The following is a 23,314-nucleotide window of genomic DNA, read 5'->3' on the forward strand; positions in this document are numbered from 1 at the left end:
TTTGCGGGCATTTCAGCAAGGTTTTGTTGCTGCAGCGAGGCCAAGCAGAGTGTTGAAGCGATTTTAACCGTGAGAAAATGTAGGGTGTGGTGGCTATGACATATCGCGCTTGTAAGAAAGTGATAGGAGTTGGAGAGTAGCGCGATTGTTGTCGTGTTTGGATTTTTTGAGAGAAAAGACTTTTCTGACGAAAGTACGCACTGCCTCAGCGGCTTCCTTTTGTAAAAAGTACTGGCGTGGTCGCCTCCCACAAGAAGGCGTTGATGCCCGATTCGTCGCGATTATCCTATATGACGCCAAAGCCATAGCTCAACTATAATGCAGGCCTCAGGCTAATAATTCGCCATTGGTTCTAGTCGCGTTCATGTTGTACCACCCACACGCATAACAAGGCGAGCGAGGACCGTCATCGTGAGCTACGATATGCGCTGTGTGGCGTTGCAATAAACGCGGAGCCTCTCAAGTTCACCGATCAAAAATCGATTGCACCTACCGCATGAAAAACACATACACACAATTAGCTTCTGCATCACCAACCCCAAATCTTTTGAGATGGCAGGAGCCTCCTTGTATCTCCGCCCCTACCCCATAATGATGCCACCAATCAAATATTGTTACACCAAAGAAAGAGGTCCCTATCTTTTGTGGAGCCTTTGCCTGGACGCCCAGTGCAGCGTCTGCACGAGAACAGAATTGGTTAGCTTGATGCGGCCCATAGAGCAGACTTTGTTGTGGATGATTGCGAGAAGTACATGAATCAATTCACAGTTTTCTTAGCGTCGCGATCGTGATTTTTAGCTCGTCTCCTTGGCGCTGAGGAGAGAACGAGAAGCCATATGCAATCCGTGTTGCCTTGGGCAGAGCGAGCGAAGCCGCGACTGTCATCGCCGAGGCTCGGTTACTGACGCAGAGAAAAGCTCGCCAACACCGATTTTCGATGCTGTAAAACAGCTAGCTAAAGGTATCTACAGATACGGGGTTTATATACGAGTACCCCCAACCATTACGGCGAGGCGGTTCGCATACCAACAGACACAGTATAACCAACAGTGCATATAGCAAGCGGGTTAATTCCGTAAACAGTCCGTCAGCATGACAGCACATCACAGCCGACTGTCGTAATGCATTTGTGTCGTTGGCCTCCCGGGCGCAGTCTTTCATCCTTATTTTCTCTTATCGCAACGTTTTAATGGCAGAAGTGATATATTTTTCACCGACAAGCTATGCCAACTTTCTTTCAGATTACGACAGGCTCCATATACATAGTAAACCTGTTTTGCTTTTCTTCCATTGGCATGTGCAGCTTGCCACTTGCGTGCTCGTCACCGCGCGAGCTCGCTTAGTAGATGGATGGTCTTGTCACAGGGCCAGCATCGATGCGCTAAGTAGGACCCTCCGAATGCAATGAAACCCGTTCTTGTGGTACAAAGGCTTGGCAATCAATCCCACCTGCTGATTGTCTTTGCAAACAATCTCCAACCAAATATTGGACCTGTAGAAAATATGCAATCCAATGGGAACGCATCCGATGCTTGCCCCTTGGCAATGCCAACCCAGTGGAAGCATGTGGATGACGGACTATTGCCAATTAATTAGCGCAACTTGCTAGTCAACCAATCCACACCTAAGCACACTACCTTGCGCCCAAAAATGCTGCTCAGTGGTACAGCCAATATCGGTGGCGAGCGTAGTGCCAGCGGGGCCAATCCAACAAGGCCGCAAGTGTCTCAGTCATGATATGGAACTTTACATAGTAGTTATAACTCACCCTGCAAACTCGTCCTTCCATTCATCGTGAAGCCGTGGTTATGTTGTTGGGGTCTTGTAATCAGAAACGTCCCTTCGCATTACTGTCCAGAAATACTAAAATAGCGACAATATGCCAGAGAGGCTACGCCGTCAGCTCGAAAATCTCAACGGGATTTTGTTCTCGCTAGGAGTGGTTTGTCCTGCCAATAAGGAAATCGCTGGCAGCGCACGAATTAAGGGAAAATCGGCGGTCGCGTCGCCAACATTAATATAAGCAATGTACCCGTACCAGCTGCCCGGAGCAAATGATAATCGCCACTGAACCGCACGCACAAATATAATATAATTAGTAGTTTCATTGAGTAAAGCTTTCGATTTTTCACATGCTCGACATGCAAAATCTCGGGAGAACGGAATCTGGAACCAATCTTTCGTAAAACACCTTCACCACCCAGGAGTGTTAAGTCGCCGCCACCATGGCAGGCTGCGTTGTTGCATGTTCCATTGCACCATTTTGATAACAAATACCTTAGCTTATTCCAGGGGTTGTATGGGACCCAGGGCTCAAAGTACCCGGATCAGGTCGTCCGAAGCTGTTTTTACTACGTAACGTAGAAAGCGCCGAGCAGCGAATTGGAGGTTCTGATAAAATGAAAGGATTCAAAATATGCAGAATGGCTGCTAGCAGGGTCGCCAGTCTCAAAAAGCAACCGCGACATCGCTGCCTGTAAATGACAGCCTCAATTTCATTCCTCCTCGGGTCTGGAATGGACCGAGGGCTTGGATGATTGGCTGATGAAAGATGCAGCATACAGCCAAATGGTATGCGGCGCCTGGAGCTTTGCTCCGCATTGCAAAACCACCTAGCATGAAATTGTCGTCAGGAGGTATTTTCGGAGGCAACATGATGCGGAAGAAAGGTGAACCAACCAATGGCCTACTGCAAATCTACTGCAATTTAATATCGATGACGCTGATGCTTTCCCTAGACAAGCACTGCAGAACAATCAACAGACTATCTATACATACCCGATAGGTGACTAAAGCGGGATAGTCGCATATTAATTATCCAACAACTGCTGATAAATTATAAAATAGCATTTGTGTCGGGTTTTGGTCCGGGCGTTATTACTTGAATCCTCCATGTGAACTTGAGTGCTAGCTATGAGTGCCGCTCGGACGGATGAACACTGTACACATGCCAGTAAAACCGAAAAGTTATAATTAACTCACCAGTACCCCGAACGTACGCAGTTCTTTGGTGTTCGGAAAACATCAGTGGCAAAATCATAAACTTTGAACATGATTCCGGCATGATGGAATCAGAGCACAAAATTACATCGACAGGCACAGGACCTCAGAAACTTGATGAAAAAAAGAGAACCGGTCACGGCAAGCCTGGGGTTTCAGGTCCATGGCACGTCATGGCTGCCTACTTAACGGAGAACTCTCCAGAGTTAAGACAGCTGAATGCCCTCCGCAAAAGGGTGAGAACTGAAATATCGGAATCACTAGCGGCATCTTTGCTGACATCGTGCTTTCAGGGATGGGAAAACCCTGAAAGTGACCAGTTTTTCCAGCGACAACGCAAAAATGCCGACCATTCAAGTGCCAAAAACGCCAAATTCTTCTACGGCCTGATGCAAAAGATTGGTGATGAGCTACAAAAAGCTGTATTTGCGTTTACGATGGCATCTAGCGACGATTATGAGCCGTGGATCCTGGATACGTGCATGGCTCCTGGAGGGTTTCTCAAGATGGCCCTGAAGCACAACTCGAAAGCTAAGGCCGTTGCTCTTAGTCTACCCGAGAAAGACGGAGGCCACAAGTGCTTGCTACCGAACAACAGTAGTGTGGAGAAGCACTTCGTGGACATCACAATGCTCGCTGCGGACATCCGGATCGCGACCATCCCACCTGATCATCCGGAAGTCAACAAGTTTCTGCCCCGGCTTCTCCCGACTGAAAAGATCTTCGACCTTATGCTGTGCGATGGCCAAGTTCTGCGGAACCATGAACTGGCACCGTACAGAGAGAAGTCTGAGGCCCGGCGCTTGACGGCCTCGCAGCTCGTCTTGGGCCTCGAGCGGCTCAGGCCAGGCGGCACAATTATCTTCCTAATGCACAAGGTTGAGGCGTGGAATTCGATCCAAACGCTCTATGCCTTTTCTCAATTTGCCAAAGTTATACTCTATAAGCCTACAATCGGGCACGCAAAGCGGTCATCGTTTTACCTCATTGCCAAAAACGTACAGAGTGAATCCCAAGAGGCTCTGTCAGCTATTGAGTGGTGGAGGCAAATATGGCGTGCGGCAACCTTCCCGGCGCGAGATGGGAGCGAGGAACAGGTGTGGCAAGAGGATCGCTGGACGGCCGAGGAAATCATTGAGAGCTTCGGCCCAGAGCTGCTGAAGATTGCGGCACCGATCTGGAAGGAACAGGCCAAAGCTCTTGCCAATACGTCATTCATCAAAGGCAGCACCGGCTGACAGCAAAAGGCAGAAATCGAAGGGGTAGTTTCGTGCCGCTGGTGAATGGAGCCATAACACAAGTCAAGTAGTTTCATATAATTAATAACGTTAAACCAAGGCTCTGCAGAAAGTGGGCAAAACGAAGACCCCCAAAAACAAGGACTTAATTAGTTACTGGCAGCTACAACGACGCTGCTAAAGCAAATCGCGAAAGGCCGGGATGGGAAGGGCCAGGAATAGAGGGAAGCGGCCTTTGTTGGCTTGACCCCAGCAGAGTCATTTTCAAGCCAAGGAATGTGGTACCAGTGGCGGAGCTGGTGTGAGTTACTTTCGACCACACCCAAGTTTTCCTCCCAACACTCAAATTCAGACTCGCACCTCCCCGAAATATCCTTATGGGCCACTCCTAGTTGATGCATTGCCTACAAAGACCGCATCGCCTTCCCTACATACAACCAAGCCATTCTGAGTCACTTATTCCAGCCAAAAGAGCGTCCATCACGACGCAGGAGGCCCTGCAACCCCGCGGCACGCTATCTGTGGGGCCTGGATGGATGGCAGACCCAATTCCGCATCAAAAAAATGCCGTGATGTCAAATCATTAGCTCAATCAAGGGGCTACGTAGGCCTGCGTTTTCTCAGCTATGCAGGAGGCCCTCCATATCCGCGGCTTGGAGCAAGAGCGCAATCCGATTTGAGGGCCTGGTGCGACAAACTGCGGGGTTCGGCGTCGCATTGTGACAGTGGGGGTCTTAGGTTTGGACAACGTCCAAGACACCGTAGTGCAACGAAGGTGCTCAAACTGTTGTGTAGACGATTGTAGAATTGAGTGACTAGTAGACAGATGTAGAACAATTAAAGGAAGAGAAGAAACACCAATAGAATGAAGAAGATAAGGAAGAAGATTAAGTAAACAAAGAAGATAAGCAAACAGTGTGAAAACAAACAGGAGACAAATCTAATAAAGTGTAGAAGATAAGCAGATTGTATTGCGCCAACTTCTGGGCCACAGTGTGGTCCATTGTGCGAACGAAGTGAGTGTACGGAGTACATCTACGGAGTAGGGCCGGTAGGCTGATGACGAAGTCACGTCAATCCTCAAGAGGGGCTAGTCCCTCGCCCTTTATAATTTTACTATAAGGATTGACCATGGCCCATGGCCCAACCTTGGCACAATCTTGATGCCTCAGGTTTTATCCTACTCTAGCAGTTTACTGTTTGTAAAGCACAGGGTTCGACAACCAATCAACAAAGAGAACACTGACTGCGATTAGTCGCAATGGGTAAACTTGAATGTAGCGCTTTCATTGGTTTAAGATAATAATGTAAAGAGGGTGGGGCATAACCATCCGGCTTGCTGAATGACGTGGCGTGTTTCTTGGCTGTAGGTCTTGCAACCCGACAATGACCTTACGTTTACCAAGCAGTCTGCATTGGAGCGTCCAACTCCTCATGAACTTTTCCGAATGTGAGCCGACATCCCGGCGCCTCGGGAATCTCGAAATCGATGTCTATCTTCCTCCGTTATCGCTGACAGAATCTACCGCTCCATGCTAGCCTAGACAAGGCAGGCCCCGTCGGGAGATTATGGGCAGGAGTTGGTGGGAAGTTTGAGGAGGTAATTAAGGTGGGTGTGGAAAGGAATCATACGATCGCTGCGATCGGTGAAACAATATAACAACCAAAAACGATCAACTTATGCATGGTAACTAGCTAACTGAATCTATCTACGTGATCACATGAATCTGTTGCAGACTCTGCTACGTGTTGTGGGATAACGTGGCTGTACACGTGATATACCCACTCGCATGACGAAAAATCCTGATTTAACGTCCTGCACTTTGGTACTTCATCATACCGGTTTATTTTCTAGGCAGGTACCAGATCAGCCCCGTGTGTCACGAAAGCGATCCCAAAGAGACAAGGCTGCAATATAGGGGCGATTCTGTTCGAAGATCTAAAGCTAAGTGTAAAGGAAGAAGAAAGGCACGCAGTGCCAATCGCGTACACGCGCCTAAGCGAACAAATAACAAACTCACCCTGGCGCCTTGTCACGTGAGGGGAGCTAGTCACGGTTGGCAGTCGCCCAGGCACGCCACTCCGTAACATACCCCCTGTTCCTCGCGTCCAACTTAAAGGCCATTGATTATATATTAAAATTAGTCCCAAATTCGGGCCGGATGTGGGGACAATTTCTGGCCGTTCTGGTGGATGTGTACAGGGTACACTCACCGCATAGATGAGACTAATGGTTCAGTCAGTCTCGTGGCTTCGTCTCTTAGAGGTGAAAAGGATTTGGTTGTTGCTAGGTTACAACTTGTCGGGTTTAAAGTTGATTGTGTTTGTCCCGGCTATATCGTAGCAGGTTGGCCTGAGGACAGTACAGAGTGTAGAAAGTGGTTGAAAGTAATGACGGGTACTTGGCAAGTGCCAGTGTGCAGTAGAGCAGGTGCGAAGGAGTAGAGATACGTAGAAAGTGAAAGAGTATAATTGAACAGCTACGCTGTCACGGGCTGCGCCCATACCCCAGGACCACAAAGAGAAGTGAAGGGATGAGTAGATTTTAAGCGTTGGAAGGATGAATAATATGTAGAACAAGTAACTAAGATAGAATTATTAAGTGAAGAATAAGGCATGGAATAAGCAGATGTGAATAAAAATAGAGTTACCTCTCGAGGATATCAATTTAGTCTCTATCCTCATTCTAGTTCTGGAATAAAAGGGGTATGGGCGCAGCCCATGACATCAGAGCGAAGCGGAGGTGTTCAAGCATTAATAGTAGAGTGAAGAACAATTAAGTAATTACTTAGGGTACACTTGTGTCGGGAGACACAAATTAATTGGGGTCGGAGACGACATTCGTGGGAATAGCTTCAAGTGCGACACGCAATACAAGTGGAACAGTACAAAATAGTAGACACCCTTACATTTTAGTAGACAGCAGTAGAAACAAAGTAGTCGATGAACATTAAACCAATAATCATCCTCAAACAAACTCGACCTACCCCACTTCCCAAAACGCACCAAACCTCAAAACAGTGCGAGAGATAAACTTTTTGTTCACTCCTGTACGGAGTACAGGCCCGGAGGGCATGGCGGAGCCTTGTGACGAAGTCACTGTCAACCCGTAGAAGGTCAGCGACCTTGGCGGAGCCTTGTGACGAAGTCACTGTCAACCCGTAGAAGGTCAGCGCTGTCGTCATTTATTTTATTCTCACTCATTCTAGTACAGATACTTCCACACTTTATTAAACTATTTTCTCTATCTCCTTATTTCACCACATGCATTTGTCCCAGTACTGAGTGTCCCAATACTAAATATCCCAGTACAATCAGTCCCAGTACTGAGCGTCCCAGTACAAACCGTCCTAGTACTGAATATCCCAGTACAAACTGTCCCAGTACTGAGCGTCCCAGTACAAACTGTCCTAGTACTAAATATCCCAGTACAAACTGTCCTAGTACACACTACCGTCCCAGTACAAACTGTCCTAGTACAAACTAGCATCCTAGGACTAATCATCCCAGTACAAACCATTCCAGCACACACTCACTCGTAGTCACCTACACTGTAACTGCTGCCTACTTCCATGGCAAGCCCACGCTTACCAACAACTATGTCCGAACTAAACTTATCTTGATGAGGGTCTCCGACACAAATAGGAATCCGTCCAAATAAAAAACAAGACCCCCGGTCAATCATTCTGCTAAAAAAGTCAACTGGTCTCTCGACCCTGTTAGAAAACACGGAAAAGTACCTACTTGGTATCCTCTGTCCCAGACTATGATGTAGGTTTACTTCTACAGATGGATGTACAATCCCGTACATCTCAACTCCTATTTTATTACCCAAATAACAAAGCATGAGCCCGTCTAGTCGTGGCTCTGAAGCAACCCACCGGTTGACAAAAAGCCTAAAGGCATGGCTGTAGAGCTCACCCTCGAGGTTCGAAAAACAAACGAATGCCATGTTACATTTACCAGGCGTTAACCCTAACAAAGCTGTTTCCCAAGCCATGACTTCACCCAGGTCAGATCTCGTATCCTCCATGCTTTCTCCGAATAGCGTCCTCTGCGGTAGTAGGAACAAGTGTAGCGAAGCTATCACGCTGTGTAAACGAACCCGTTCAATGTATTTTGTCCCAGGCAAAATGAATGATGAGTGTGAGGGAACCATCCTCACTGCCTCTGGCGGGGGAATCCATTCCTTTTATTCACATAAGGGGGGGCCACATGCAATGCCCCACAGGCCAATTGCACGTAACTCACCCGCCCAATTGCTAGTCTCAGTGCTCAGACTAGACCACCCTTGCTTCGCAGGGTGGACCGAGCGCTCCATGTACCTTACCAGCCACATGGCTTTTCGGCCAATCAAATTGTCCAAAAAGATCGCGCTCGTTCTAGTCTGAGGACAATTTGTCGAAATTCGGCTCAAACAAAGGAAATTCGCACTGTACACGCACTGTGCATATATTGTAATTGTAACGGCTATACAGTTAAATAATTGTATATTTATTATACACGAATATTTAATTAAATAAAAATCGTAAAAATACGGGATAAATTGCTCTGTAACACTAATCCTATAAGGTATTTTACGTATATTTTTACCGATTTTAATTAATTGTATTTAATATTATATGATTTAGTTTATTATTATTTCAAATAATATATATAAAAATATAATTTTTACGATTTAATTATATATTAATATAAAAAAACGTGCTAAGTATTTTATTTTAATATATTTTAATTATAATCCGTTTATATTTGAAAATTTAATATTTATTATAATAATTAATATTTTTGCGAATAATTAAGTTCTTTTTAGAATATTTTTCAATTACAAAATTTTCAATTTTTAATATATAAATATAAAATAATAATTTTATTATATATTAAATAAATTAATAAAGAATTACATTTTTGAATATAAATGTTACGATCAAGGTATCGGGGTAACCTGTTCTTATGGTAAAATACAGTGGGTTAAAATAACTAAACGTCTGTATTACGATTAAAATATCGGGTAACCTGTTCTTATGGTAAAGTACAGTGGGTTAAAGTAATTGAACGTTTGGCTGGGTAATTGGGTGTTTTTAATAATTGGGGTAAAATTATAACCGGTTTTAAATAAACATTAAGGTTAATTAAAATTTAATTACTGTTAAACAATCCTAAAATCGAATTTATTTACATGGTAATAAACGTGTTTTATATAAATTATATTTTAATTGTAATTTTTTTAATTTGTTTAATTTGTAATTCCCAATCGAGGTTTTGCAAATTATTCGAAATTATTTTTTTGGCGGTTACGTAAAATTACGTAATTCTTTTTACGTAATTTCCTTTCCAATTGGTTGGTGTTTTGTTGGTCGAATATCGTTAAAAGGGGTGTAACCCCGCCTGGCCATTTTGGTATTAACCCAATTTGTTTAATCGTAATATTAGGTTTCCTTTTTTTGGCCAAATTTTTTTAGCTTTTAAATAACCCGTATTCCTTTAATTTTTATTTTGGTTTTTTTTCCTTTTTGGCTAATTTTTCCTGCGTTATGTTTAATTACGTATTAAAATCGAAATCGGGTCGTTCGTCGATAAAACGCCGCTACGCCCTTTTTGTTTTTTTCCTTTTTTTATAAATATGTTTTTTCATTTTTATTGTAAATTTTGCGGTATAATGCGTTGCTTAATTTTACCGCAAAATTCCTTTTATTATATCGAATATTTCCACGTTAACCGTTTTGGTTATAACGTATTGGGTGTTTCGAATATTTAATTGCGTAATATCGGTCGGTAATATTCCAAATTCGACGTTAAAATGAAAATTTTAAAAAATGATATTTTGGTCAAATAACAGCGGATTTAAAAAAAAATAATTGAAATTTTTCCGTTTGCAAAAATAAAAAAAATTTATAATTTGAAAAAATAATGCGAGTTATATTTTGCGGTATTAATGATTTGGAGGAAGGAATTAAATTGCGTAAAACGTAAAAAAGTAAAATAAAAGGAACGGCGGCGATTAACCGAAATATTTCCTAAAATATCCTTTAAATCGTTTTTTCCGGATTTGAATTTTATTTGGGATTTAATTTTCCTGATAAGTTTTTTAAATTCTTTTTTATTGGATAAAATAAATATTTTCGCGCAATATTTAATTGGTAAATTATTTGTTTATATATTTTGGTTTGTGGTGTATATTAATTATTTTTCCGTAAATTCGTTTGGTGGTGTGGGTTCGAATTTTAACCGGTTTTTAATTTTTGGGAATGGTAAATAATGTTTTTTTAAATCGTTTTTATTTGTTAATTTGCTCGCAAATCCAATTTTTGATAATATTGGCGGAATGGTTTTTGGTAATTTTGGAGGTGGTTAAAAAATTTCCAAATATCTTTTTTCGTATTTATAATTTTCCCATTTAATAAAATATTTTATTTTACCGTGGTTGTGTTTATAGTCGAATATTTGTTTTATTTCGTAAATTTTTTATACGACGATTTCGAATATTTCTCGTGTATTGGTACCGTGTGGTACTAATTCCAATAATAATATATGGAAAACTGGATGGATTTTTATAATATTTATTAATAATAATCGGTAATAAATATCGTTAAATTTTTTTATTAATTTCAAAAGGTTTAAATTTTTTGAAATTTAATTTGTTATTTAATCGTTATATTTTAATATTTCGTTAAATAAAATAAACGTTATTTTTCTTTTCGAAGGACGGTCCCTTTATTCGATATTAATTAGCGTATTTTGTCACGGCCAGGCATACATTGGAGAACCTCAGTGTATTAGGCGCTATCGACGAAAATTCTAAACTGAAGAGAAGAGAGAAATTACAATCGACGACGCGCTCAAGAGACGCGCTTAAATCCGGAGGTAGTGGATCCTTGTCCGATCCCTGGCTCGGTGTGGAGCCGAGTCGTGATTCTGAGGGTAGGTCTAGGGGCCTGATCCTCACATTACCCCCCTCTAAGGCCTGATCGACGTAGGCGGTCAGAGTCTTGAGTTTGTCACGTGTGTCTCCTCGGGGCCTTCCTCCGCTCTCGTGTCTTTTTCGCATCGTGCTCGGCAACATTGTCCTCGGGTCCGTCCTCCGCAAAAACATCCTCTGCTGCGCTCCTGATCCACTGTTGCAAATTTACCGGAGGTCCTGCTGCGTCCGGGTACTCCCTGTGAAAGGTATCCAGCAGTACTGGTGAATTTTTCAAGTCGCGGGCCTCATACCATGTCTCATCAGGGTCGAGTCCGACCCACGATACCTGATATTGCAACGTCTTCTTTCGTCCGAATAGACGTGAGGCCAACACTTGCTCCACCTCCCACTCCGGTTCTCCGTTAATTTCGACCGGTGGTTCCGGCTTTTGATACTGCTGAGGTAATGGATCCGTTCCTGCCTTGCGCAGTCGGCTGGCGTGGAACAGCTTACTACCTTTATACCAGGCAGGGGTGTCGAGAATGAAGCTGTGGCCCTTTTCCTCGAGAATCGTCCATGGTCCTGCATTTTGCGAGTCCAACTTGGTCGTAGGAGCTTCGGTGGAAAAACCCTTTTTGCTAACGTAAACCGCATCTCCCACCGTAAAGTCGACCGGTCGCCGCTTCTTATTAGCCTGCCTCTGTTGCTCTATCTGCGCTCCGAGTCCATTGTTGCGGGCCAGTTCCTGGGCTTGCCGGGCTTGGCGGACCATTTCCAGCGCCTTTTGTTGCTGACCGGTCTCCAGGTCTTCTTCGGGTAAAGGTAGAGAGAGCGGGTCTCTAGGGCGAGCTCCTGTTTCTGCTTCGATCGGTGCCATGCCGATAGAGGCGTGAACGGACGAGTTGTGGCCGAAGTCGAAAGCGGGAATATGCCGTCGCCAGTTCGTTTGGTATTTGTCTACATAAAAGCGCATTTTCTGATCCAATTCAGCGTTGGTAATTTCGACGCTGCCCTGACTTTGAGGGTGGCGGGCGCTTCCATGTTTATGCTTTGTTCCTGTCAACTCGTTTAAAGTGTTTAGGAACTCGGATATAAACGGTCCGGCGTTGTCGGAAAGCCATAAGTCGGGGACGCCTTTCCAACGGTACACAGTCTGATAATACCGCATGGCCAAGGTTTCCGCGGTGTCTGTCTTTTTTCCCGGTAGGGTGGCCAAAAGTTTGGTCAGTCGGCAGATGAAGACCCAGACGTAATCGTAGCCTTCTTTATCCTTGGGCATAGTTTTGCCGTCCACCACCACGTGCTGCCAACACCGTCTAGGGATCTCCAGTGGGTGCAGCAGCCCAGGCGTCTTGTCATGTCGTACCTTGTTGCGCTGACATTCGCGACAATTTTTGATGTAGCGTTTGACGTCTCGATTTCGGTCGGGCCACCAGTAATCTCTTTTCAGGCGGCTCAGGGTTTTGTTCTGGCCTCCATGGCCGAAGATCTTGGGCTCATGAGCTTCGCGGATGAGAGCCGTTCTTAAGAAAATCTTGCCATCCTGGGTAGTCTCGGGTACCGTTAACAGATTATCATGGCGACCTAGGTTCTGTTTTAGGTTCTCTTCCAGGATAAGGGCCACCAGGTCAACTCCTTGCGGTGCGGAGGGTTCCAAGCTGCTAATGGTTGGAAGAGGTTCGCCGGGTCGGGAGTCGATCTTTTCTGGAGGAATTAGTGCAATGGTGCGGTCTAACACAGCTCGGGCTTTAACCGTAGGGTTGTCGATGGTTTTGCGCGAAAGGGCATCGGCTGCCACATTATCCTTGCCGGGACGGTATTTAAAGGTGAGGTCGAAGTTGGCCAGGTAGTCAGCCCATCGTATCTGGCGAGCGGACAAAAGTTTCTTGGTCGACCAATAAATTAGGGCCTGGTGATCGGTGAAAACACAGAACTTGGTACCCAACAGGGCTGGTTCGAAGTCCTTTAGCGTATTAATCACAGCCAATAGCTCCTGGTCCTGGATCGGATAGTTTTGTTCAGCAGGGGACATGGTTTTGGACGAATAGCCGATTGGCTTCCAGCTGCCATCGTCCTGTTGCTGCCACACGACACCGGCGGTGGCCCTGCCACTGGCGTCGGTGTCCATCCTAACAGGCATACCGGGTTTGAAGAAACTCATCACGGGGGCGGTGATCACCAGCTGTTTCAGCGCTTCAAAGGCAGATTTCTGCTCGGGGCCTCTTTCGAACGGGACTCCCTTTTTCAATAATCGGGTCAGAGGTTCTGCTTGTTCGCTGGCGTGATGGCAGAACGTCCGAACGAAATTGCATAAGCCTAGGAAGGATCGTACTGCGGAAACGGAGGTGACATCGTCCCATTGCCAGCTGGTGATGGCTTCGACCTTTTTGGGGTCGATGCGGATACCTTTACCGATCTCTAGAAGTAAACCCAGGTACTCGATTTCGAAAACGCCGAAACTTGACTTTTTGATATCGCCTTGGAGTCCGGCTTTGTGCAACCTGTAAATAACCTCCTCGGTTTGCTCAAAGTGGACTTGCTCCGATTTATCCTCGGTATAAATTAACACGTCGTCTGCGTAGGCGCTCGCGAAAGCGTCCAGCAGTTCATTAAGCTGAGCGTTGATAAAAGCTTGGAACCAGGCGGGTCCGACCTTCAGTCCAAAGGGTAGGACCTTCCACTGAAATGTGCCTTGTCGCGTTTTGAACGCCGTTAAATACCGTGACTTCGGATCCATTAGCAATCTGTTAAAAGCTCGAATAATGTCGATCTTGGTCATCCTCCGGGCTTTTCCACATTTGCTCAACGTCCCGGCCACGTCGGGGGCAAGTACTTGTCGTCCTTTGATGAATTTGTTTACCCATCTGTAATCCACACAAAAACGTTGCTCCTTCGATTGCGGTTTAGGAACGAACAAAGTTGAAGCTGCGGTCTCCTCCATGGTCCGTTCAATGAAATCGATCCTCAGAAGTTCGTCGATGGTTTCTTTTTCCAACTCCATCATCGCGAAAGGGGTCGAATAACGGGCTGGCCTCCCCTCCAAAGGTTTCTCGAGTTCAAAAACCACGTCGAAACCGGGTCGGCTAGGCGGGAGAATCGTCGACGCCTTTTTGGAAAAGAAGCCCTCAAGGTGGGCAAGTGCTTTGGGCAACTTGGCTCGTACTTGCGCGATGTGCTCCGGGTCTTCCTCTGCAGGGAATGGAATGGGATGTCCATCGTGAGTCTTGTTCCATTGCAGGGCTGATACCGCATTGAGGCTGGTTGTAGGCGTATCGTTTACTGGTACCAGCGGTATAGGCTCCGTGGGTAACGGGGATCGCTTCCATCGATCTTGACGTGGGTCGTTAAGAAGGGCACAAATATTTGCTGGCAGGGCTTTGTTGGAAACGGTCTTTGGGATAGTCGGAAAGGCGCTAATTTCTGCGATCTGAGCCTGGTTTCCGTGTTGGCGTTTAGGGCCTTGAAGTATCTTGCGGACCTGGATGCGACGGTCTTCTTGTTCCATCTTGCGGTCCCGGCGGACTGCGTCAGCTTGGGCCTCGAGGTCCAGAGGCGGATTTGAACGTTGTACAACGATTGCGGGTGAGTATTGGGCCATGGCGGGCAGGTCGTTGGGCCAAACGAAGCTGCGGGTAGCTGGGAATAAGCCTACTCGATGCTTCGTCCACCATTCTTGTCCGATAAACACATCGTGTGCCGTCTCGAGGAGGATAAATTTCTGCCGTGGGAATTGTCGTCCGTCGATTTGCAAAGCGAGCCGAAGGTATTCGGTGGCTCTTGCGGTAACCTTCCCGTTAAAATCTCCAAAGTCCAAAGGTTTGGGGAGCTTTTTGATAGGTAGCTCTAAACGTTGGGCGACCTTTTTCGCGAGGCTCGGTCGAATGGATAAGTACACATCTGCTCCGGTGTCACAGAGAGCTTGGGCGTTGAGACCACGACCTTTGTCTTGCAATTGAATGGGAGCAAGGAAGGTGTTTAATTTGGGTGATCTATCGATTTTGGCTATCTGAGGCATGCAGACTGCCGAGGAGACTTCCGGCAGCCTTAGCAGTTTTCCGAATCCGACGAAGATGAGCTGTGGCCGGATCGTTCACCAGCTTCTCGATCGCCTTCGTGTTGAAGGGCGAGAACGGCGGCGATGTGAGCGGCCTTTTCGGGGCAATTGCGTGCCAGGTGCCCGGCTTCTTTGCAAAGGAAGCATCTACCCTCAGTGACCAATTTGGCGTTTTCTCTGCTGGGCGACTTCGGGGCGTCAATGGTCTGTGTGCGGGTTTGGTTCTTGGCTTCCTGGCTGTGCCGGCGATTCTCGTGTCGACGCTGTTTGCGTTCGGCGCTGGCTGAACGCTCACGGCGCTCTTCCCTCTTTTTGCGGTTCTCGCGGAGCTCCTCCCAAGCGCGTTGTTGGGCCAGCGCCGAGTTCGCAACTTCTCCGGCAAAGGTCTCGTACGAGATATTTGGGTCTTTGGATAGGCTGAGAAGCTGGGGGTTCAGGTTGGCAGGAATGTGCTCATAGAGAACCAACTTGCGTTCCGTTTTGGCAATGTTGGCTTTATCGGCTAGGCTGTTAACCTTGCCAATAAACTGGTGGATGTCTGTTGACTTGTCCGACAGACTAAACTTCAGGTGACGAAGCTCCTCACGGGCTTTGGAGGCTTGATTGTCATCGTGGTAAACAGCGGCTAGGGTCGCGACCATTTCGGCCGCGCTGCTGAAAGGCATAATGGTGGATTCATAGCGGCCTTGGATAAGGTCGTTGGCAAGCCCTTCAGTGAGGGAATTGATCACCGCCATGCGGCTTCTTTCTGTTTTATAAGTTTCGTCGTCCTCTACAAATTTATCTGCGATTTTGGTGATCCATTTATCAAAACGATCCTTATCACCATCAAACATGCCGGGGTCGATGCCGGCTTTACGTGCCGTCCTGTCGTAGGCAGGGTTTTTAGCATTTTGGTTACTTCCGTAAGGCTCAAATGCTGTCCGGGCAGCGATACCATGGGGCTTAAACTCAGCCCCTCCAAAGGCGCTGTTCAAAGGCGTAATACCGCGGGTTTGACGGGTGGCATTGTTACTCCGGGTGGCAAGCTGGTCTTTAAGTTGGGCAATGGTGGCCAAAAGATCTTGCAGCTGTGATTGAGTGATGGTAGCCTGGCCGGTTGTGCTTTCGCTTTCGTCTGCCATTTCGCTTCTCATTTGGGCGGCAGGCGAGGGCGCTCTGCTTGGAGATTTCGGAATTTCGTTCCTGCCGTCTGACGTTTTGGCAGAAGGTTGGTGGGGAGGGCTTCGCGCCTCTCCTGGGTGCTCAGAAACTGACTCGTACTCGTACGATCCGTCAACTTCGATGCTGTCGACTGGCTGATCTTGCTCTGTGTCGGATTGGGGCTCAACGGGCTCTTCAGGCTCTGTGTTGGCGCTGGTAGGAGCGGGCTCTACTGGCTCTGGGCTCACTGGGGCAAATGTAATCTCTCCGTTTTGATCCGAACCTTCGGTGTTGGGAGTAGCAGTGCCTGAAGCCAAATTATCTGGCTTTGCTGAGTTTGCGTTTGTCACGCGTTGGGATTGGCGAATCGGTGGGCCGTAATTCTTACGCGGCGACATTGATTTCGCGAATGGTGTCTTCTGTGGCCTAGTTTACCGTCGTGCACAGCCGACGTGGTGAACGATTGAATGAAGGGATTGAACGATATATTTTAATTGCTTCACCAGCAAATCATAGTGAGTTTAGAATTATGTCACGGCCAGGCATACATTGGAGAACCTCAGTGTATTAGGCGCTATCGACGAAAATTCTAAACTGAAGAGAAGAGAGAAATTACAATCGACGACGCGCTCAAGAGACGCGCTTAAATCCGGAGGTAGTGGATCCTTGTCCGATCCCTGGCTCGGTGTGGAGCCGAGTCGTGATTCTGAGGGTAGGTCTAGGGGCCTGATCCTCACATTATCCACGGCGTTTTTTATTTTAAAAAAAATAAGGTTTGTTAATTTAATAGGTTTTTCTAATATTTTCGGCATTGGTTAACCTTTTTCGTAAAACGTTTTTACGATTTTACGTAACGTTACTTTTTGCGAAATTGTATTTATATTTTATAATTTAAATTGGGCGTTATATTTTTCGAATTTAACGCGTTTAAGCCATTCGGTAACGGTTTTTGTAAATTTTTCGAATATTAAAAACGGTTTATCGGTTTGTAAATTCGGGTTTATTAATTTTTATATACGTAAAATTTCGGTATTTTGGCGGTAGGTTTTAAACCATTTTAACTACCCTATTTAAAAATTAAATATTATAACCGATTTTTAAAATTTTTCGTTGAAGGTTATGGTAAATTTAATAGGTTTGGGAAAATAGGGGCTATTCCCGGAAATAACTTTTAATTTGTAAAAAAAAAAAAAAAAAAAATAGTTATTATAACGTTATTAATGTGATTTTTAACGCAATTTGCGTAAAATAGAAATTGTAATAGTTTATTACTATACCGGGCTTATAATTGACGCATATTAACGAATACGNCGTTGTACAACGATTGCGGGTGAGTATTGGGCCATGGCGGGCAGGTCGTTGGGCCAAACGAAGCTGCGGGTAGCTGGGAATAAGCCTACTCGATGCTTCGTCCACCATTCTTGTCCGATAAACACATCGTGTGCCGTCTCGAGGAGGATAAATTTCTGCCGTGGGAATTGTCGTCCGTCGATTTGCAAAGCGAGCCGAAGGTATTCGGTGGCTCTTGCGGTAACCTTCCCGTTAAAATCTCCAAAGTCCAAAGGTTTGGGGAGCTTTTTGATAGGTAGCTCTAAACGTTGGGCGACCTTTTTCGCGAGGCTCGGTCGAATGGATAAGTACACATCTGCTCCGGTGTCACAGAGAGCTTGGGCGTTGAGACCACGACCTTTGTCTTGCAATTGAATGGGAGCAAGGAAGGTGTTTAATTTGGGTGATCTATCGATTTTGGCTATCTGAGGCATGCAGACTGCCGAGGAGACTTCCGGCAGCCTTAGCAGTTTTCCGAATCCGACGAAGATGAGCTGTGGCCGGATCGTTCACCAGCTTCTCGATCGCCTTCGTGTTGAAGGGCGAGAACGGCGGCGATGTGAGCGGCCTTTTCGGGGCAATTGCGTGCCAGGTGCCCGGCTTCTTTGCAAAGGAAGCATCTACCCTCAGTGACCAATTTGGCGTTTTCTCTGCTGGGCGACTTCGGGGCGTCAATGGTCTGTGTGCGGGTTTGGTTCTTGGCTTCCTGGCTGTGCCGGCGATTCTCGTGTCGACGCTGTTTGCGTTCGGCGCTGGCTGAACGCTCACGGCGCTCTTCCCTCTTTTTGCGGTTCTCGCGGAGCTCCTCCCAAGCGCGTTGTTGGGCCAGCGCCGAGTTCGCAACTTCTCCGGCAAAGGTCTCGTACGAGATATTTGGGTCTTTGGATAGGCTGAGAAGCTGGGGGTTCAGGTTGGCAGGAATGTGCTCATAGAGAACCAACTTGCGTTCCGTTTTGGCAATGTTGGCTTTATCGGCTAGGCTGTTAACCTTGCCAATAAACTGGTGGATGTCTGTTGACTTGTCCGACAGACTAAACTTCAGGTGACGAAGCTCCTCACGGGCTTTGGAGGCTTGATTGTCATCGTGGTAAACAGCGGCTAGGGTCGCGACCATTTCGGCCGCGCTGCTGAAAGGCATAATGGTGGATTCATAGCGGCCTTGGATAAGGTCGTTGGCAAGCCCTTCAGTGAGGGAATTGATCACCGCCATGCGGCTTCTTTCTGTTTTATAAGTTTCGTCGTCCTCTACAAATTTATCTGCGATTTTGGTGATCCATTTATCAAAACGATCCTTATCACCATCAAACATGCCGGGGTCGATGCCGGCTTTACGTGCCGTCCTGTCGTAGGCAGGGTTTTTAGCATTTTGGTTACTTCCGTAAGGCTCAAATGCTGTCCGGGCAGCGATACCATGGGGCTTAAACTCAGCCCCTCCAAAGGCGCTGTTCAAAGGCGTAATACCGCGGGTTTGACGGGTGGCATTGTTACTCCGGGTGGCAAGCTGGTCTTTAAGTTGGGCAATGGTGGCCAAAAGATCTTGCAGCTGTGATTGAGTGATGGTAGCCTGGCCGGTTGTGCTTTCGCTTTCGTCTGCCATTTCGCTTCTCATTTGGGCGGCAGGCGAGGGCGCTCTGCTTGGAGATTTCGGAATTTCGTTCCTGCCGTCTGACGTTTTGGCAGAAGGTTGGTGGGGAGGGCTTCGCGCCTCTCCTGGGTGCTCAGAAACTGACTCGTACTCGTACGATCCGTCAACTTCGATGCTGTCGACTGGCTGATCTTGCTCTGTGTCGGATTGGGGCTCAACGGGCTCTTCAGGCTCTGTGTTGGCGCTGGTAGGAGCGGGCTCTACTGGCTCTGGGCTCACTGGGGCAAATGTAATCTCTCCGTTTTGATCCGAACCTTCGGTGTTGGGAGTAGCAGTGCCTGAAGCCAAATTATCTGGCTTTGCTGAGTTTGCGTTTGTCACGCGTTGGGATTGGCGAATCGGTGGGCCGTAATTCTTACGCGGCGACATTGATTTCGCGAATGGTGTCTTCTGTGGCCTAGTTTACCGTCGTGCACAGCCGACGTGGTGAACGATTGAATGAAGGGATTGAACGATATATTTTAATTGCTTCACCAGCAAATCATAGTGAGTTTAGAATTATGTCACGGCCAGGCATACATTGGAGAACCTCAGTGTATTAGGCGCTATCGACGAAAATTCTAAACTGAAGAGAAGAGAGAAATTACAATCGACGACGCGCTCAAGAGACGCGCTTAAATCCGGAGGTAGTGGATCCTTGTCCGATCCCTGGCTCGGTGTGGAGCCGAGTCGTGATTCTGAGGGTAGGTCTAGGGGCCTGATCCTCACATATTTTATTATTTTTTTTCGTACGAATTTTAATTCCTGTTGGAGTTTTTCGTGCAATTATCGTAATTCGTTTATTTGTTTATCGGTTCGTAATACCGTGGTGGTCGTTTTGGGTTTTCCGTATATTATAGGGTTAAATCCGTAATTGGCGTAAAACGGGGTTGTTTTGGTATTTTCGTTTTTTAAATTATTATAAGCGAATTATATTGTAGGTAATAATCGTATCTAATCGTTTTATTTATGGTTTACGTAATATTTTAAATATTGTTCGAATGTTTGGTTGGCTCGTTTTATTTGTCCGTTTATTTGGGGGTGAAATGCTGTCGATAATTGGTAATTGGTTCCTAATTATTCCATTAATAATTTCCAAAATTTTAATGTGAAAAATTTATTTTTATCGGTAACGATATTTTTTAATAATCCGTAATTATTAATAATTATTCGTAAAAATGTATAGGCGATTTTTTCGGTATTGTTACTTTTTTTATATAATAAAAAATAGGCATATTTGGTAAATTTATCCATTATAACCAATATTTTGTCGTATTTGGTTCGTGTAAATGGTTTTTTTAAAAATGGTAATTTAACGATAAAATCCATGGTAATGGTTTGCCAGGTTTTATTAGGGGTTGGTAATGGTTGTAATAATTTATAAGGTTTATATTTTGCGGATTTGCTTTTAGCACAAAATTCGCAATTTTTAATGGTTTTTCGGACTTTTTATTTTATTTTTTTAAAATTGTGGTGCTGTTTTAACCGTTTCCATATTTTGGAAATTGTTTGGTGTCCGTGGGCTTTATTTTTGTGGATTTTCCGTATTTTTTTAATATAATTATTATATTTATTATTATAAAATTTCGGTATATTGGTAAAAGGTTTCCGTTTTTATTTGTCGTGAAAACAACCCGTGTTTTTTTTGGTATTATATTTTCGTGGTTTGGTTTTCGGTTAAAAGCGTCGGTTTTACCGTTTTTTGTTTTTTTTCCGATATACAATTTTAAAATAGAATTTTAATAGGAATTTTAACCATATAATTTGTCGTTTATTTAATATTTTATTAATGGTAAAATAAATTAGGTTTTTATAATCCGTGTAAATTAACATTTCGTGTTTAATTCCGGATAATTGGGGTTTTTATTTTTTAAATATTTGGATAATAATTATTAATTTTTTATCGTATATTTGGTAATTAAATTTTGGTTTATATAATTTTTGTAAAAAAAGGCGTAAAAATGCAATTTTTTTTTATTTCGCTGGTTAAATTATTTTCCGATCGCATAATTGGATACGTCGGTTTCGATTTCGAAAAATTTCGTTGGGTTTGGTATTTTAAAAATTGGTTTTCGTATTATTACGTTTCGTAATTGTTCGAAAATTTGTTATATCCGTTCCGTCCATTGGAATTTTAAATTCTTTTTGGTTATATTGGTTAAAAGGGTGACGATCGCACCGTAATTTTTAATAAATCGTTTGTTAAAGTTCACGAATCCGAAAAAAGTTCGAACGTCCTTTACGTTTTATAATTAAAACCATTTTTTTATTATTTGGATTTTTAATTTTTCCATCCTAATTTTTCCAAAAGCGATAATATATTTTAAAAAATTAATTAATTTATTATAAAAAAGGCATTTCTCCTGTTTAATTAAAAGTTTAACGTTTTACAATTTTCGTAAAACCGTGTAAACGTGCTTTTTATATTTTTCCAACGTTTTGGAAAAAATAAAAATATCGTTTAAACAAATAACGACGAAAATATTTAAACATTTCCTAAAAACGTGGTTAATTATGGTTTGGAAAATTGTTAGGGCGTTGGTAAAACCGAAAAGCATTACAAAATATTTGTAATATTTTCGTTTGGTGCGAAACGCGGTTTTCCATTTTTCGCCTTTTTTATACGGATTAAATTGTATATTATTTTAAAATTTAATATTGTAAACCATTATATTTGGTAAAATATGTTTCGGAATTTTCCTATTAATAGGAATGGGTAATAATTTTTAATAATAATATCGTTTAATTATTTGTCTGTTACGACCAGGGTTGGGACCGACACGATTGGGCAGGAACGGAGAAGGTGTCGGGAACCCAAACCAAAACTACCAGGAATTGCGGACCAAGAACAAGAGGAGGAAAGCACGAGGTCACGTGGGGATAAGATAAGGAACCCTAACCCGATCACCAGGACAGGAGTGACCATGATCATTGCCAAGGAGGTGATCAGGCCAGCGGTGATCACCTCAGAGTGATCATGATCACTTATACCAAGGTGATCACACTTGGAACATAGTCTATATAAGACACGCTCATTACCATGTAGATAGATTCGATTCTAGGATTGCTTAGCAGCAATCAAACTCTAGTTAACCTCAATACTTACTTGAGACCGATTATAACTTCACCCCAGTTATTGAGAATACCCAGTTACCCAGTTAAACGCTCAGTTGCTTCAACCCACTGTACTTTACCATAAGAACAGGTTACCCGATACCTTGATCGTAACATTTTGATTGCTCCTGTTCAGTACCTTGCCTTGAAGCATACCGAGCAGTACCGCCGATACAATATCTTCCAACAGGACCACCCCTTAGACCCCCTCTACCACCAACGCTCCGGCCAGCGTTAACGCCTTGCGTCAGATGGTCGCGACGCTCCAAGCCGAGAATCGACAACTCTAGGAACGAGTGACCGAACAAACTAACCGAGCTAACAGAAATAGCATTAAGTATCCTTTGCCTACGCCCTTTGACGGCACTACAGGTACCCTACAGGGATTCCTCACGGGAGCCCGAGCCTACCTATACTTTAACGAGGATAACTTCGACAGCGATGCAGACAAAGTTGCTTATGCAGCCTCGCTCTTGAAAGGCGACGCGCTCGCCTGGTTCGAGCCCACTCTACGAGACTACCTGGACCATGAAGAGGAAGAGAACCGTAAGGCTGAGACTAACCGCATCTTCGACGACTACGACAACTTCGAAGAATGCCTCAGGGGAGCATTCGGCAACCCAGATGAGGAACGCACGGCTGAGCGTAAGCTGGTGCGCCTCACCCAGACCAAGTCGGCATCCAAGTATGCCAGTGAATTTCGACAAATCACCGCCAAGCTACCGTGGGGCCCCGAAGCCCTGATGGCACGCTTCTATGCGGGACTTAAAGAAGAGGTTAAAGACGAACTTGTCAAAGAAGAACGACCCGACACCCTAGCTGAGTACGTAGAGCTAGCGGTTAAGATTAACAACCGACAGTATGAGAGGAAGCTGGAACGGCGCGAAGGACGCAACGCATGGGGACCAGCC

The 23,314-nt window shown here is 44.9% G+C and overlaps 2 protein-coding genes across 2 annotated transcripts; one reads left to right on the forward strand and one right to left on the reverse strand.

Moving 5' to 3' along the window:
* Positions 1-1,255: 1,255 nt before the first annotated feature.
* PgNI_02597 (uncharacterized protein) lies at positions 1,256-2,024 on the reverse strand. Its single transcript, XM_031122659.1, has 2 exons — positions 1,769-2,024; positions 1,256-1,578 (listed from the first exon to the last, which is right to left on the reverse strand). The coding sequence occupies exons 1-2, from the start codon at positions 1,787-1,789 to the stop codon at positions 1,360-1,362; spliced, it is 240 nt and encodes a 79-aa protein (XP_030986485.1). The 5' UTR covers positions 1,790-2,024; the 3' UTR covers positions 1,256-1,359.
* Positions 2,025-2,511: 487 nt separating this feature from the next.
* PgNI_02598 (uncharacterized protein) lies at positions 2,512-5,284 on the forward strand. The gene is made up of 3 exons (XM_031122660.1): positions 2,512-2,669; positions 2,739-3,236; positions 3,294-5,284. Exons 2-3 carry the CDS (start codon positions 3,063-3,065, stop codon positions 4,236-4,238), a joined length of 1,119 nt encoding a protein of 372 aa, XP_030986494.1. The 5' UTR covers positions 2,512-2,669; positions 2,739-3,062; the 3' UTR covers positions 4,239-5,284.
* Positions 5,285-23,314: the final 18,030 nt, after the last annotated feature.

The sequence above is a fragment of the Pyricularia grisea genome (assembly GCF_004355905.1).
Source record: "Pyricularia grisea strain NI907 chromosome Unknown Pyricularia_grisea_NI907_Scaffold_1, whole genome shotgun sequence".
Lineage (NCBI taxonomy): Eukaryota > Fungi > Ascomycota > Sordariomycetes > Magnaporthales > Pyriculariaceae > Pyricularia > Pyricularia grisea.